This window comes from Gymnogyps californianus, chromosome 2 (genome assembly GCF_018139145.2).
Source record: "Gymnogyps californianus isolate 813 chromosome 2, ASM1813914v2, whole genome shotgun sequence".
Classification (NCBI taxonomy): Eukaryota; Metazoa; Chordata; class Aves; order Accipitriformes; family Cathartidae; genus Gymnogyps; species Gymnogyps californianus.
In genome coordinates, this window is record NC_059472.1 from 164,812,916 (window position 1) to 164,826,420 (window position 13,505).

The 13,505-nt window shown below is 52.4% G+C and overlaps 1 protein-coding gene across 1 annotated transcript; it reads right to left on the reverse strand.

The window, feature by feature from the left end:
- Window positions 1-229: 229 nt before the first annotated feature.
- Window positions 230-13,077, reverse strand: HHATL (hedgehog acyltransferase like). The gene is made up of 11 exons (XM_050892404.1): window positions 12,969-13,077; window positions 12,337-12,404; window positions 11,846-11,959; window positions 11,484-11,678; window positions 10,428-10,637; window positions 6,518-6,689; window positions 4,635-4,779; window positions 4,211-4,246; window positions 3,236-3,437; window positions 1,634-1,775; window positions 230-351 (listed from the first exon to the last, which is right to left on the reverse strand). Exons 1-11 carry the CDS (start codon window positions 13,072-13,074, stop codon window positions 230-232), a joined length of 1,512 nt encoding a protein of 503 aa, XP_050748361.1. The 5' UTR covers window positions 13,075-13,077.
- Between the last annotated feature and the right edge of the window lie 428 nt (window positions 13,078-13,505).

Genomic DNA, 13,505 nt, shown 5'->3' on the forward strand with positions numbered 1-13,505 from the left:
CTACTTCAGCAGTCTGCCATGCACGGGGAGCCTGCGAAACGCCCACTGTCTTACAAAAAATCTTTCCTGCAGCAAGGGGGTGACCTGTGCTTTCGAGGTGACTTCTACATGGGTGAGCTACAGCAGTCCGATTGTCAGGAGTGCTTGGAGAGCCCCGGCCAGTGGCTGGCCTGGCAGTGGTGGCTGGAAGGGAGACAAGGCTTTGGGACAAGCCTTCCGATGCCTCCCTCTACTCCACCTTTGCTTTGTCACACTTCTCCTCCTCGATGGCCAGGATGCGCTCACGCTCTTTGATCAGCTGCACTCCGCAGTATGTGATGAACCAGATGGACAAGGTGCTGACAGGGAAACCTAGAAGATGGAGGGAGACATGGTCACCTTGGTGTAGCTTCTTGCCTAACAGGGCTAGCTCTTCTCCAGCACTGCTGCCTCTCACGTGGGTTTGGGAGGTCCCACAGGTTCATGATGGCCAACAACATTTTCCATTGTGGGTCCAGCCCTACAGCTTCACTGAGAGAAGAGAGAAATTTCCAGGATCATATTTTAGATGAAGCGGTGCCTGAGCCCACCAAGGCATGATGGACCACAGCTAATGTGGGAACATGCTAGAGTGGCTTTGAGCACTGTCTTACCCCCAAAACTCCTTCTGCCCCCCAAGTTCAGGCTTGATGGTTGACTTTCTGCCCATTCAACCTGCCCATGTCCATCATTGTTCAGCACTGTGACCTTCTGGAAGCTTTGTGCCCTGCTGATGCTAAGAATCAACCCCAGCCTTGTCCCGTACCTAGTGGGGACACAGTGTGCACCCAGGGAAACACATGTTTTTGTCAACTAGGTAAGCGACCGAGAGCTGGGAGCTCTCCCTCCACTTAGGAAGGGTCTGATAGCATTTGTAACCACGAGTCTGGTATCCACAGCAGAGGGGAGACACAGGCTTTGTACCTGCTAAAACAGGACCTCTGAAATGAATAATGCAACCAGCAAAAGCCAGCTAGCTCAGCGGGCAGGCACTTCTGGCACACTGAGCCCAGAGCGTCACGTTATCCACTTCCTACGCCAGCCCCGTCCCAGAGAGGGCTGGAGGACGCAGACTCCCGATGGCTATTTATACCCTGGGCTGCTCAGGAAGACTTCAAAATAGTGCCACCATCCACTGATTAGAAATGTACAGATAAGACTGTAGCACGAGGATTTGTACCTGTCACCTTCAGGTTGACACAAGAATAACTGCTAAAGCAAAAGGAGATGAGGTAGGACAAGTAAATTTGCCTTTCTCCGGCAAGGGGACCGTTTCACAGCCAGGGCCTCAGCCCACCTTGGTGGGGTGAATGTGACCTTTGCGTTGCTGCAAGGAGTCTAAATCACAGCGTCAGGCTGTGCTAGGAGCTGTACAAGCACACCTGGAAGGCAGCTGGTACCCCAGAGAGCTCACACGAGAAGGGTGGGAGCTAAGAAACCACTGCCTGCACCTTTTGCGTAAGAATTAAGCACATTGGGAGCAGCCACATAACAAGCCAATGGCCAGGCCACTTTGGAACCAAGAGGACTCGAAAGTCCCAGTCCTCAGCTCCCCTACCAGTGTCCCCCCATCAAGACAAGGGTCCCTCAGCGAGGAAGGCTGGTAGCACCTTACCCGTCAAGAGGAGTCTCTTGGTCACCAGCAGTGCAAACTCCAGGCTGTTGAGGGCTAGGATGTTGTAGAGGACGATGGCCCAGAAATTCGCCGCCCCAAAACCTGCCCTAATCCGCCGAGACATGGCCACTGACATTTTGGCCTGTGGAGGGGAGAGGAGCAGAAGGTGAGGAAAAATGGGGCTGTAAGAAAAGGGGATGCACTGGTCCAACTCCAGCCAAACTCCAGCTGGGATCCCAGAGGGGTAGGCAAAAATTAGAGCAGCCTTTAATGTCTCTGGGATGAAGAAACATAAGGGCAAGGTAAAACTTCTGCTCTGCTGCTGGACTCAGATGCATTTGGGACTCTGGACTGGTGTTTCAAGGTCCCATGGGTAGGGGCAAGATGTTATACACAGTTTCATTCTAATTGTAATGGCCGAGTACTGCTTTCTTCATCTGTTGCCTTGGGTAAGCCATTCCTCAAGGCAGACGAATGCTGTTGTATACCAGGATTATTATTAGCCCTATGTGCAAATCACTCCCAGCTCCTGGTAGAAATTATTTCTCAGGAATTAAAAAAAAAAAAAAAAAAAAAAAGAAGAAGAAAAGAGCTAGAAACTAGTGACAGCAGGAGAGTGAAGTTGTCACTGGCACATAATCCTCCGGAGCAGCTGCTGCGAGGGGAGCGGGGAAGTGGTTTATAACAATCTTCAAAGAGCACGATGAATCCCCAGGCCACTTAGTGCTGAGAACTGCGGTGCCGCAGGGAAGGAGATTTCACTGCCTGCGAGTGCTATAATCTGATTAGAAGTTCCACGAGGAGAGCAAATGGGAGGATTGCTCTCTGAAGTTTTTATTCAAAAGGGGTCTTTACTGAACTGGTTTAGGACCTCCAGGCTTTAGGTTGGGAAAAACAAATAAGGAACATAATTGTTTCCAGGGTGGAGTTTCCTAAGGTTTTCTTCTAACATGTCCCCGAGGCACCTTGGTCCCAAACAGAGACAGGGCACTAAGCTTTGGAGTGGTTGGAAAATAATTCATTCCAGTACCTGAACATTTGCTTTTATCAGAAATCAGATCAAAACCGCTCAGAATGCCAAGATGTTTTGCAGAACAAGAACAAATGATTTCCATATGGAAATGTATAAACATTTCTCCACGGACAGACCTCAGATTTTGTGTCCGTCTGTGGTACTTTGATGCCTCATTGGGGCGGCATTCCTGGTTCTCTTGGACCTCCGCCTTCCCTCTGAAAGCTCCACACTCAACCTAAATTTCCCATGAAGCATCATCGGGGCAGGCGGGAATTTGCTCTGGGTGGGTGACAGTGCATAAAATGAAGGGATACAGAGCACGAGGACTGTGCTTCCCTTGCACAGCTAAGTAGCTGATCACAAGGATGCTAAAGGCCGCAGGAGAGAGCTTCAGGTCTCCACGCGGGAGGCCTGGACGTGGAGCTGCATGGCATCATCAGGGATGTTGCTCTTCAGTCTCAGCTGAAAATGGATCTGACTTGTATAAACGAGTTTGAGCTCCCTACAGTCATGGACGTTTTCCAGCACCAGAGTTTGGTCCCAGACCCACTGACCTTTCCCCATCCACTTGCAGCCCAGCTCCTCACCTCCAGTTTGGCAAAGGGCTCCTGCTGGAAGAACTTCTGCACCCAGAGCTCAAAGTTGAGGCCAAAGCAGTTGAAGACAGACCAGATGTAAACGATCTCACAGGGCCCCAGCCACAGGGTGGTGACGGCAAAGGTGGCGATGGTGGCCACAAGCTCCTTCATGATGTTGTCATGGTTCTCTCCAATGTGATCGTACACGTACCTAACGGCCAAGGAAAGTGGTCGGTGCTCCCTGTAGCCAAGGAGATCCCTCTGGAGTCCCTTATCCCATGCTCACCCACCAGAAGCTCCTCCCAGGCAGGTCAATCTCGAGTACCCCAGTGAGAAAGGAAGGATGTTTTGGCTGACATGTTCTAGGAATAAACTGATTTTTGCTGCAGTCCAGCTGCTCGTGGCTTGTGTTCCTCACAAACCTCTAGCTCCTTAGGGACAAAATACCACCCTTTCTCCCTCTTGCGGGTAAAGGGTTGATAAAACGTGGGGATCTGTAGAGCCGCAGGCTATCTCAGACTTGCTGGTGCACAGGATTTCATCACAGAGCAGCCACCACCTTCAGTACAGGTTTGCTGGTGTGTACTCATGGCTGGAGAGAGCTGAAGGGCTGTGGGAGATGTAGATGGAGCTGAGGCCGCCCTTGTTACCCAGGATATAGGAGACCTGGGCCCAATTCCACCTCCTGGTGGAATATGAATCTGACTCTTCCTCCCTCGAGTGAATGTTAAACCCACCAGACTTAAAGGGATTTCTGGGACATGACTCTCTTATTCCCAGCTTTGAGGGGGGCTGTTGCACTTTGTGGTGATTAATTCAATGGTCTTAGGGATAAACAGACCAAATATGACTTCATGCTATAGAGGGATTCACCCAAAAAAGAGGACACCTCAGCTCTGGGATGAACAGTATTTAATGCCTCATTGCTATGTGATGAAAGAGAAGACCCTGAACCAGACTAGAGATGGTTGATTAGACACTTACTTGCATAGCCAGTCATTAATCCCTCTGTCAAAATGCCTAAAAAGCAGACGATAAAAAGCATGTTAAAACATGCAGTTTAATGACACCTTTCCACGCAGCAGTCGGCCAGAGAAGGCACCCAGTCCCCTGGCGAGATATACATTTTGAACCTTGTTCACAGCAGTTCTCCATGCTCCTTCCTTGAACAGGTCTCACTATCGATGTGGTTGTAACCTCTCCTTACCTGTTGCTTCCTGCCCAAGAATATTTCCCTGGGCTACGGCCAGGTCTAGACTATAGGTTCGGTATAGACTGTTCAATGTAGGTAGTCTCCAACTCATAGGCCAGCTGCTCAGAAGCACAGCCCAGACGTCGTTCCCCCCACGCGCGTTTCGTTCAGGTCAAACGTGCTGTCTCTCTTCGTTGATGCACGTGGGGTACTCACGTTTCTGCGAAGACGTAGAGCATGGTGATGCATTTTGGGGGCTGGGGTGGGTCCAAGTGGTCCAGTTTGGCGATGGTGTTGATGACCCCAAACATGACAGCAGCTTTCACCCAGTCGTACACCAAATTGGAGTAGGCCAGGCCAGCTGGAGCAAAAATGAGAATCAAACGGGTGAAGAGGAACATGGAACGTATCACCTTCAGGACTTTGGGGACATCATGTCCCATGGGAGCATGTAGTCTATTGCAACAAACATAACATCAAGAGGACAGTCTAATGCTGTCTTGGACCAGCAAAGCTTTTAAAACTAAGTAGCTTTTTAAGAAGCTTGAACCAAAGAACAATATCTTCTTGAGGTATTTGGGAGCAAACTGTTTATTGGTCTTGGTAGTCCAGGAAAGTCATACAGATCTCCCTTCTTCCAGCGCAAGATCGTTCCTTCCCTCTAAGGCTTGTTAACCTGTGATGAACTCATCACAGTTCTCAACTCTGACCTCTGAGGTTTTATTGACACCTCCATCAAAATGCCCCCCACCCCAGCTCCTTGTGGCCATAGATGTAATGTTGATGCTACAGCAGAGCCAGGGCCAGAACCTCTGTCTTGGAGAGGTGTCTGACACTGGAAGACACTCTGCAGGAACAAACACTAAAGATTTCAAATTCCTATGCAAAGAGAAGCTAAAATGCCCCCATCTTGGTGGGATTTGGCTCACAGATTAAGGGCCACACCGTGCCTCGATGTGAGCAGTGCCTGAGCTCCCACCTTGGACCAGGCAGATCTGGTCAATACAGTCAGCAGAGCCTGCAGGGGAGCTCAGCTCCCTCTGGATTAACACATATGCTTGGTCAGTCCACCCAGGTCTCTTAGGACACCCTAAATCAATCCTAGTGCCATTCTACCTGCATTAGGATTTTCTCCTGGCCTCTAGTTGCCACTCTGGAGAGACATGGGCCTCCCTCAGCCCCTGCTTGTCCTCTGCCTGTGTGGATGTCAGATACCCTATGGCATCTCAAATGCTGCCATCAGACACGTATTTGGCCAGCTGAAATCCTCCATCCAGCTGCCAGCTGAATGCCAGCGCTGCTACCATTATTCATCCTGGGAGTTTGGCTTCTGGAGGTCCCTAGTCCAGCCCTGCTCAGACAACAGCCAACTTTAAATGGAGATCAGGTTGCTCTGGACCTTGTCCATTTAAGCGTTTAATATATCTATTTTTGGAGAATCTATAAACCCTCTGGGCCCCTATTCCAGTGTTTGACCACTCTATGAAAAAAAATTCCTTACATGCAATCGGACTTTGCCTTGCTGCACCTTGTTTGCTGTGTCCTGCTTCTTCCCTGCCAGCCTCCAAGAAGAGTTCACCTTCTTTACAGCCCTCCATTAGGCAGTTGAAGACAGCAGCTACAACTCCCCTGAGCTGCTCTCTGTGCAACCTACACCCTGGGGCCATTTCAGTGACTTACAAACACCCATAATGGGTGGCCACCTGCGAAGGCATCTGAGATACCAGATGTACCTCTTGCAACAGCACGGGGCTGATTTTTTGGAGGTGCTGAGCTTCCTTCCAGTCCAGACAAAGGCAATCGGAATGGCTTGGTGCTCAGCCTCTTAAACCCCGAGCTAAACAATTTACACTGGGACCCTGTGAGAATGTCAGGCCAACACCATCTGCTTTCCAGGGCTGCCTGACCCCAGCTCTGTGCATTGTCAATGGGAAGAAGAAGAAGAAGAAGAGAGAAGGTTACACAAACCTGTCCAGCATAGGCATTGCCAAAGCCTCTCAACGGGGATGGACAGAGATCTGAATCACTCAGATCTGAATCACTCACCACTGCCTTGAAGCTGAGTACAGGTGTGAACGTGTCCAAGCACGGCCACTCACCCAAGGACCAGTCCGAGAGGCGGTTCATGAACTTCAGGTCGGAAGGGAGGGTGAGGATGTAGAAGAAGTGGAAGAAGATGTCCACAGCAATGATGGCCCCCACGTGGAGGAGGGCATGGACCCGGATGTTCCTCATCTCGTCGTCTTTGCGTCTTAGCTCTCGGGTGCTCACCTGCCAGGATGGCAAACCAGGAAAGGGCTGAGCTGAGAGACAGGATGGGCAGCATGTTCCTGCATCCAGAGAAACGGTCAAGGTCCAAATGGGGACTCAGCACTCTCCTTTAGAAGTTACGCCATGGACTACATGGCCCAAATCTCCATTGATTAAGGAAGACCCAAGGGACTAGCTCAGGTGAACACATCCAACAAGGAGCAGGACATGTCCCACCCGCAGCATCCCTCCAACACCCCCGCCTCAGTGCTGAGCACTGGATCCCCCTCCTAGCAAAGGCTGTTCCCATCACTGGGGTTTCCAGCAGAGCAGGCACGTGGTGTGACGCAGGAGTGACAGGTCTGGCTGTACCTAAGGGACCCGAGGTGGGGTGAAAACCATACCGACCAGGGAGCTGGGGTTTATGCTCTTTCTGCAGGGACGTGTTGAGAAAGTCAGCTTTGCTTAAGGGTGGCCCCTTGCACAGGTCACTAAACGGGAGCAAATGCCCATACCCATCACATCTACAGGATGCCACAGCCTGTAGGGAAGGATATCTGCATGCCCAGGAGAGGTTGGGAGCAGGGCTGGAATCCCACCTGACAGCTCTGCCAGGGCCAGATGCATATTTTTGGCCAGGGTCATTTGGCAGGAGGAGGAGGAGGAGGAGGACTGATGGTCTCTGGAGCTTCTGCTGCAGACACCTGCTGTAACTGAGAGGAAGAGCTGCTCGAGGGGCCGTCCTGAATTGGTTGGGACCTGATCGATGGGGATTTTGTCTCTGCTGTGTCTTGTACAAATAGGGACCAGGCTTTGCCTGCAGGAGCTGTCATGTCTCTGGCCATTGTAATATAAAAATCATCAGAGCAAGCTTTCAGGATTACACTGGGCAGACGATGTCCTTGCTTCCCCGCATCGCCATAAAAATTGCTGCTGTATTCAAAATCCTCTTATGTTTATTACTTTCCCTTTATTCCCTGCGAGAGGTGGGAGCTCTCCCAACGTAATCCGCAGGCTGCCGCACCAGCCCCGTTGTCAAATCCAGATGATTCCTGAGAATTAAAGCCTTTGCCAGATTTTTTCTTGTCTGTTATATGCCAAGTGCTTTAAGGACACAAAGAGGCTGCTGGACCCTGAGCTGGAGGAGAAGCCAAGGGAGGACAGGCTCTGGCATGGAGATGTGTGGGAGGACACGGAGCCCCCCCCCCTTTTGCAGAATCATAGAATCATTCAGGTTGGAAAAGACCTTGAAGATCATCAAGTCCAACCATAAATCTAACACTGCCAAGTCCACCGCTAAACCATGTCCCTAAGTGCCACATCTACATGTCTTTTAAATACCTCCAGGGATGGTGACTCAACCACTTCTCTGGGCAGCCTGTTCCAACGCTTGACAACCCTTTCAGTGAAGAAATTTTTCCTAATATCCAATCTAGACCTCCCCTGGCGCAACTTGAGGCCGTTTCATCTCATCCTCATGTCTGTGTGTGGTGGCAGCACTCTGCCACCATCCCCTTGGGATCAGGGCTGTGTCCTCTACACTTCCAGCCCTTACAGAAGTCAATGTGTTCCCTTGATCCTAGTAAGGAAGATGCTTTTCAGCTCAAATGGGGCTGGCCAAGCCCTGGTACAGATGAGTTCCCGTCACACATGGGGGTGCAAGGGCTCCACCAGGATGTAGCACCAGTAGGAGCCAAAGAGATGGATCCGTTCCCTAACAACTGGGCCAGACTCCATCTGCCTGCCCCCATAATGGCTGCTGGGCAATTAGGAATTCCCCTCTGCAATTAGCTGCAGCTCCAGCAGTGCAGGGGAGCAGCTAGCCAGGAGATGGCAGTGGTGGCCAGGCCAAGACAGGACCCCTCGCTGGGGCACGGGAAAGGCGTTGGGGACTTACTCCTTGTGCCTTTGGGGTGAGCGTTTTAAGCAGCAAAGGGGGGAATCCCTCATTAAGTTGCTATAGACATCCTGGTTTGGGGCTGTGCAAAGGAGCAGGAGATAAACCCCCCTCCAGATCAAGCCTTGTAGGAGCAGTGGGAGTTCAGGTCTTGGAGACATGAGGAGTTTAATGCCCTGATTTACAGATGCCTGGCTGCAGTGTTAGGAGAAGCCAGGGCTGCCCATTTCGTAGGAAAGACTGATGGAAACTGGAGAAGGAAGAGGAACATGGGGTGAGGAGAGCACCCCAGGGCACTGTACCCCCTCTAGAGGGGCTTGGACAGTGGGGCTGCTGGAGCCATGCTCGCCTGGACTTCAGCCCGACAGGTAAGACACGACTGGAAAGATGAAGCCTTAGGATGAAACTTTTCTTCCAGCAACCTGCGGAGAAGAGCCCACCAGCGGCCTGGCCATCCCTGGTGCTTGTCCGCTGAGAATGGGCTGGTGGTAGACTCAATGCACCACAAGCATCCCTTATGGGGGACACCAGAGCTGACCTTATGATCTTCAGGGTCAAATGCTCTAAAAGTCCTTTTGAATAGATCCTGCAAGACCCAGGGGATCTTGTTCCTTTCAACATGCAGCATGAGGTTGTTAACTCCCCAGGATCGGGGCTCATCGTGCTCACTGGAGGAAACAAGACCAGTGCAGACCCGTTCTTGGGCAACCGGTACCAGCCCAACGTTGGAGAGAAGGTGCTGGGCTGGGTGGGTCTTTGGTCTCCTCCTCACCAGGGAGGGCCTGACTGCTCTGCCCTGCCCTGGGCTGGTTTTTCTTCTGAATTCGCAAATGTTTTTCCAAAACGCTCTTGCACCCAGACGTCAATTGGGGTCCAAAAATTCAATGTAGCTGTTCTTCTTTAAAAGGAAACAGAGGGGTGGTGGCAATCCTTCCCAGCACCATTGCTGACCAAGCAAGAGGTCCCTCCCTTAGCAAGAAGTACCAGTTTGCTTTGATGTCCAAGGCTGATCATTGGCGTAAAAGGACGTTGAGATGGGAAGAGTGAGGAGGGAGAGAGCACTGCCGTTTTCCTTGATCTTTGGCTGTGAAACAGCCCCAGAGGTCGGCTGGTCCCAGACCAGGCTTCTGCTGACGTTTTCCAGTGCTGTTTGGAGTCTGCTCTTCAAAAAGCTCCCTTGGTTGTGTGCAACACAGGCAAAGACTTGGGGTACCAGGGTATTTCATAGAGAGCAGAGGAAGTCCCTGGTTGCTGAAACACAGCCTTCCATCCAATCTTACTTATTTCTAGAGAAATAACTTCATCTTATGGCACACAGACCATGCCTGGAAATTCATGCTCCTTGGGCGAACCAGCTGGATGGAAGTGTGAGACTGCCCTTGCTGTCACAGCCACCAGCAGGCAGAGGTCCCACAGATGGGCACCAAACGCCTGGCTCTCACCGTGGCCTCCCGGCACCGCACAGTGGGGCAGCACGGAGCTGCTGGGGTGATAGCACACAGAAACTGAGGCACCGAGCAGTGCAGGTGCCCAGCGAGCAAGGACATGAGCTGAACCCTCCCCTCCTCATCCCAGCGTGATGCTTTCACCACAGCAACGTCTTTCCTTCTGAACCGATCAGTGGAAATGGCCAAAAACCCAAAAGGGAAGGTTAAAAACCCCATCAGTTTATGCCCCTCCCCACAAAAATCACGGCATCATTGCGCAGCCCAGACTATGGCCACAGACTCTAGGTGACCACGGGAAGCTCTACACCCATTTGCACCTTCACGGTGGCAAAAGGTGGGGTTTTGTAGGCATTGAACCCAAGCAAATAAACGCAGGGAGAGGTCCTCTTCCAGCCCGGCCTCGGGAGCACTCACCTGGGCATGGAACTGGTCAAACGTCATGACAGGCCCGAAGAAGAAGAATGGGAGGTAGAAGTTGTACTTGAGGAGGTCGAAGATGGAGTAGATGCCCTCTTTCCTCTCAGAGCTCTCAAGTGCAAAGCTCATGCAGCGCATGATGGTGAAGCCGCTTCCTCCATAGAAGAGGACATCTTGAAGATCAAAAGCTCCCGTTACAAACCCGCTCTGGATGAGAAACGAAGAGTTACCACCAGGAATGCGGTGTCGCTTCTGTGCTCCCTCACTTTGTGGAGGACATCACTCCGGGGGCAGCGGGCAAAGCCTCTAATTATGCTCTGACACCAATTGTCTCTGGAGCTAATGAGCCTTGCTGTTGGAAAGAGAAAACTGGGGCTCAATTTCCCACCTGGCTCCTGCATCCCAGAGGAGCCGGGAAGTGGTAGATCCTCTTGGCCAGGTCTTCACCAAGCAGCTGTGGGCCACGCAGGGTTTGGTCTGGGGTGGGAACGTCACCCTGTCACAGGGACATAACCCTCCCCAGGGAGCGACGAAAAGCCAGCCCAAGCCTGATGGAGGCAGGGGAACGCATTTCAGGAGGTAAGCAGCAGGCAGGGAGAGGCAGCACTGTCCTTCAGAGGGACTGAATAACTTGATAAGCTCCTTCCTGGGCTTCACCCACCAGTGAGAGAAAGTCTTAACTGGGCAGAGACCTAAGAGATAGGCATGGGCATCGCTGAACCCATACCTGCACCGTGTTACAGATGGGGAAACTGAGGCACGGAGCGGGAACACATCTTTCCTGGCTGACAAGCTGTTGCCTGAGCAGCAAAGACTCAGGTGTCCTGAGCTCTGGCCCAGCATGAAGCTACCGAAACACGACATAGCCCCCGTGGGATTATTCCCAAGCTCAGCGGCACAACAGTCCCTCCCTCTCAAACCCTGTGGGAGCTCTGACGCAGCCAGGAGAAGGGTTTGGGGGTGCCCCAGGAGCCCTCCTTGGAGGTAAACCCAAGGAGATGGACACAAGTGGGCTGGAAATGAGGCAGACAGATGGCCCGAGACAGCACCTACCTGCCACGAGCTGAAAGGCTCCACCTTGAAAGAGGCGAGACAGCAGAGCCCGGCCACGTAGCAGAGCCACTTCTGCTTGGCCAGCGCGATGGAGTAGAGGACAAGGCAGTGGGAGAGGATGATCATCAGGTAGACGAGCCCCATGCTGCCCAGCACGGCCAAGACCCCATACAGCATGTATACCACAGCCCGGTGCTGCGAGAAGAGAGCGGCCCCGACCTGTGGTCAGCTTGGTGGAAGCCCCAACCCTGCTCCCCCTATTCTAGAACATCCCCTCATCCTAGAACATCCCTCAAGCCCCCTCCACAGATCCCAGATCACCCTGGTGCTTTCAAATCCATCCCACCACGTCCCTGGCTCACCTGTGGCACCGTCATGGAGCAGATCTTGCCGAAGAGGACATGTCCCGAGAGGGCGAAGATGATGACGTTCCTGAACGAGGTGAACCACATCACCCACTCGAAATCGGCCACGTCCTGCGGGAGCAGCACCGGGTGCCTTACTGCCCCCAGCCCTTGTACCCCTGCCCCAACACCCGTCTGGAGGGGAAACCACACAACTTTCAAAGCTTTTTCTTCCCATTTTCCACCCAAGGGCTCCCGAGCACTTTAGCTTGGTCATAAAACCCCAGGAGAGATGTGCAGAGGTTGCTCGTCTCGGTGCACACAAAGCAGAGCATCCACGGTGCTGCAGGGCTGATATTTTCCTGACTAGTTCTTTAGGGAGAAAAATATGAGTCATGTGGACTTTGCAAAAGTGTGTCAGCAGCAGAAAAACCAGCTCTGCTTCTCCAGCAGTCAGCACCGACCATGTCGCCGGTAGCTAGAAAAGACCGAGTCCTTCCTCCGCTTACCATCTTCCTGCCGAAGTAGTGCCAGCCCGGCTTTATGCCATCCCGAAAGGCCTTTCTGTTCATGCTGTCTGCAAAAGAAGCAGAGTTATGGGGAGAGAAACAGCTCTGGGAAATGGGGCCCGGGTTTCGGCAAGGCAGGGAGCCTTCCTCACCACAATGATGAGCTATCAGGGCTCAAACACCCCGTCCCAAAAGTGCCTGATTCCCACGGACAACCATAGGAGTCAGGAACCTCAGCCGTTTCTGCAAGAATTTCCAGCGAAGCCTTTTTGCAGCGCACGTCCCAGGGACCCCCGGCTGATCCCATGAAATTTTCAGTTTTTTGGGCTTCCAGACAAAATAATTTGGGAGCCAGCCCTGTGTAGGCAGGGTGGTTGCCTGTTTTGGGCACTGGCTGGAGAGCTGTGACGTGCCACAGCCTCTCGCCCTGAGTCATGGAAATGGGGACAAGGGAGCAACCAGGCAAAAAGGCAAAAATCCTTTTTGAACCTTGCCAAGGATTCCCAAGGTGTTCTCTGCAAAAATTAAAGCCAGGGATCAGCTGCTGGTACGGACAGCTGTAAAAGCAGCCACCTTACATCCATCTTCTCTCCCAGGGCCCCCTCTGGGGGGGATGCGATGGGGAGCGTTACCTCGGGATGCTTCGAAGATCCCGCTGCCGCTGTACACCACGGCGCACGTCACAGTGAGAGCGTAAAACCCCAGTTCGTAGCTGGGGAGCATTGTTTTAACCCCCATAGTGGCAGGTTACTGCCCCAGCCGCTGCAGGGGATCCAGACCTGGGAAAAGGAAGGAGGAGAGAGAAGAAAACCAGAGGTGAGGGCTCACCTGCCCTCCTACCCCTCAAACACCCAAAATTGCTGCTGGTCCTCAGCAGCTCTGCTTTGTGGGCTTCCTTGAAGGCTGGTGGCTGAAGAGGAGAAGATGGTAACACCTCAGGCTGAACCCTGGGACACAACTCAGGTTGCGGGGACAGAGGTTGCTGCTGCAAAACCCACCCAGGAGCCAGGATTTGGGGGCAGCTCAGCCAGGTGGTCCTGATAAAGGGCTCTTCCCAGCAAGTTGCATCCATCCCAATGTTCAGAGACGTTCCGGGATGCCAACTGCTCACGATGGGGTTCCTCCAGCGTGTCTCTGATGTCTCCCCTAATTCCTAATTGGATTCTTGG

What these genes read in the sequence shown, in the direction of transcription:
- HHATL (XM_050892404.1), bottom strand. Translation starts at nt 13,074, where the DNA reads ATGGGGGTTAAAACAATGCTCCCCAGCTACGAACTGGGGTTTTACGCT. An exon ending in ACTACTTCGGCAGGAAGATG is followed by an intron (nt 11,960 to 12,336) that starts GTAAGCGGAGGA and finishes CTGCTCCCGCAG; the next exon opens with GACGTGGCCGATTTCGAGTG. An exon ending in ATTAATGACTGGCTATGCAA is followed by an intron (nt 3,438 to 4,210) that starts GTAAGTGTCTAA and finishes CTTGGCCGTTAG; the next exon opens with GTACGTGTACGATCACATTG.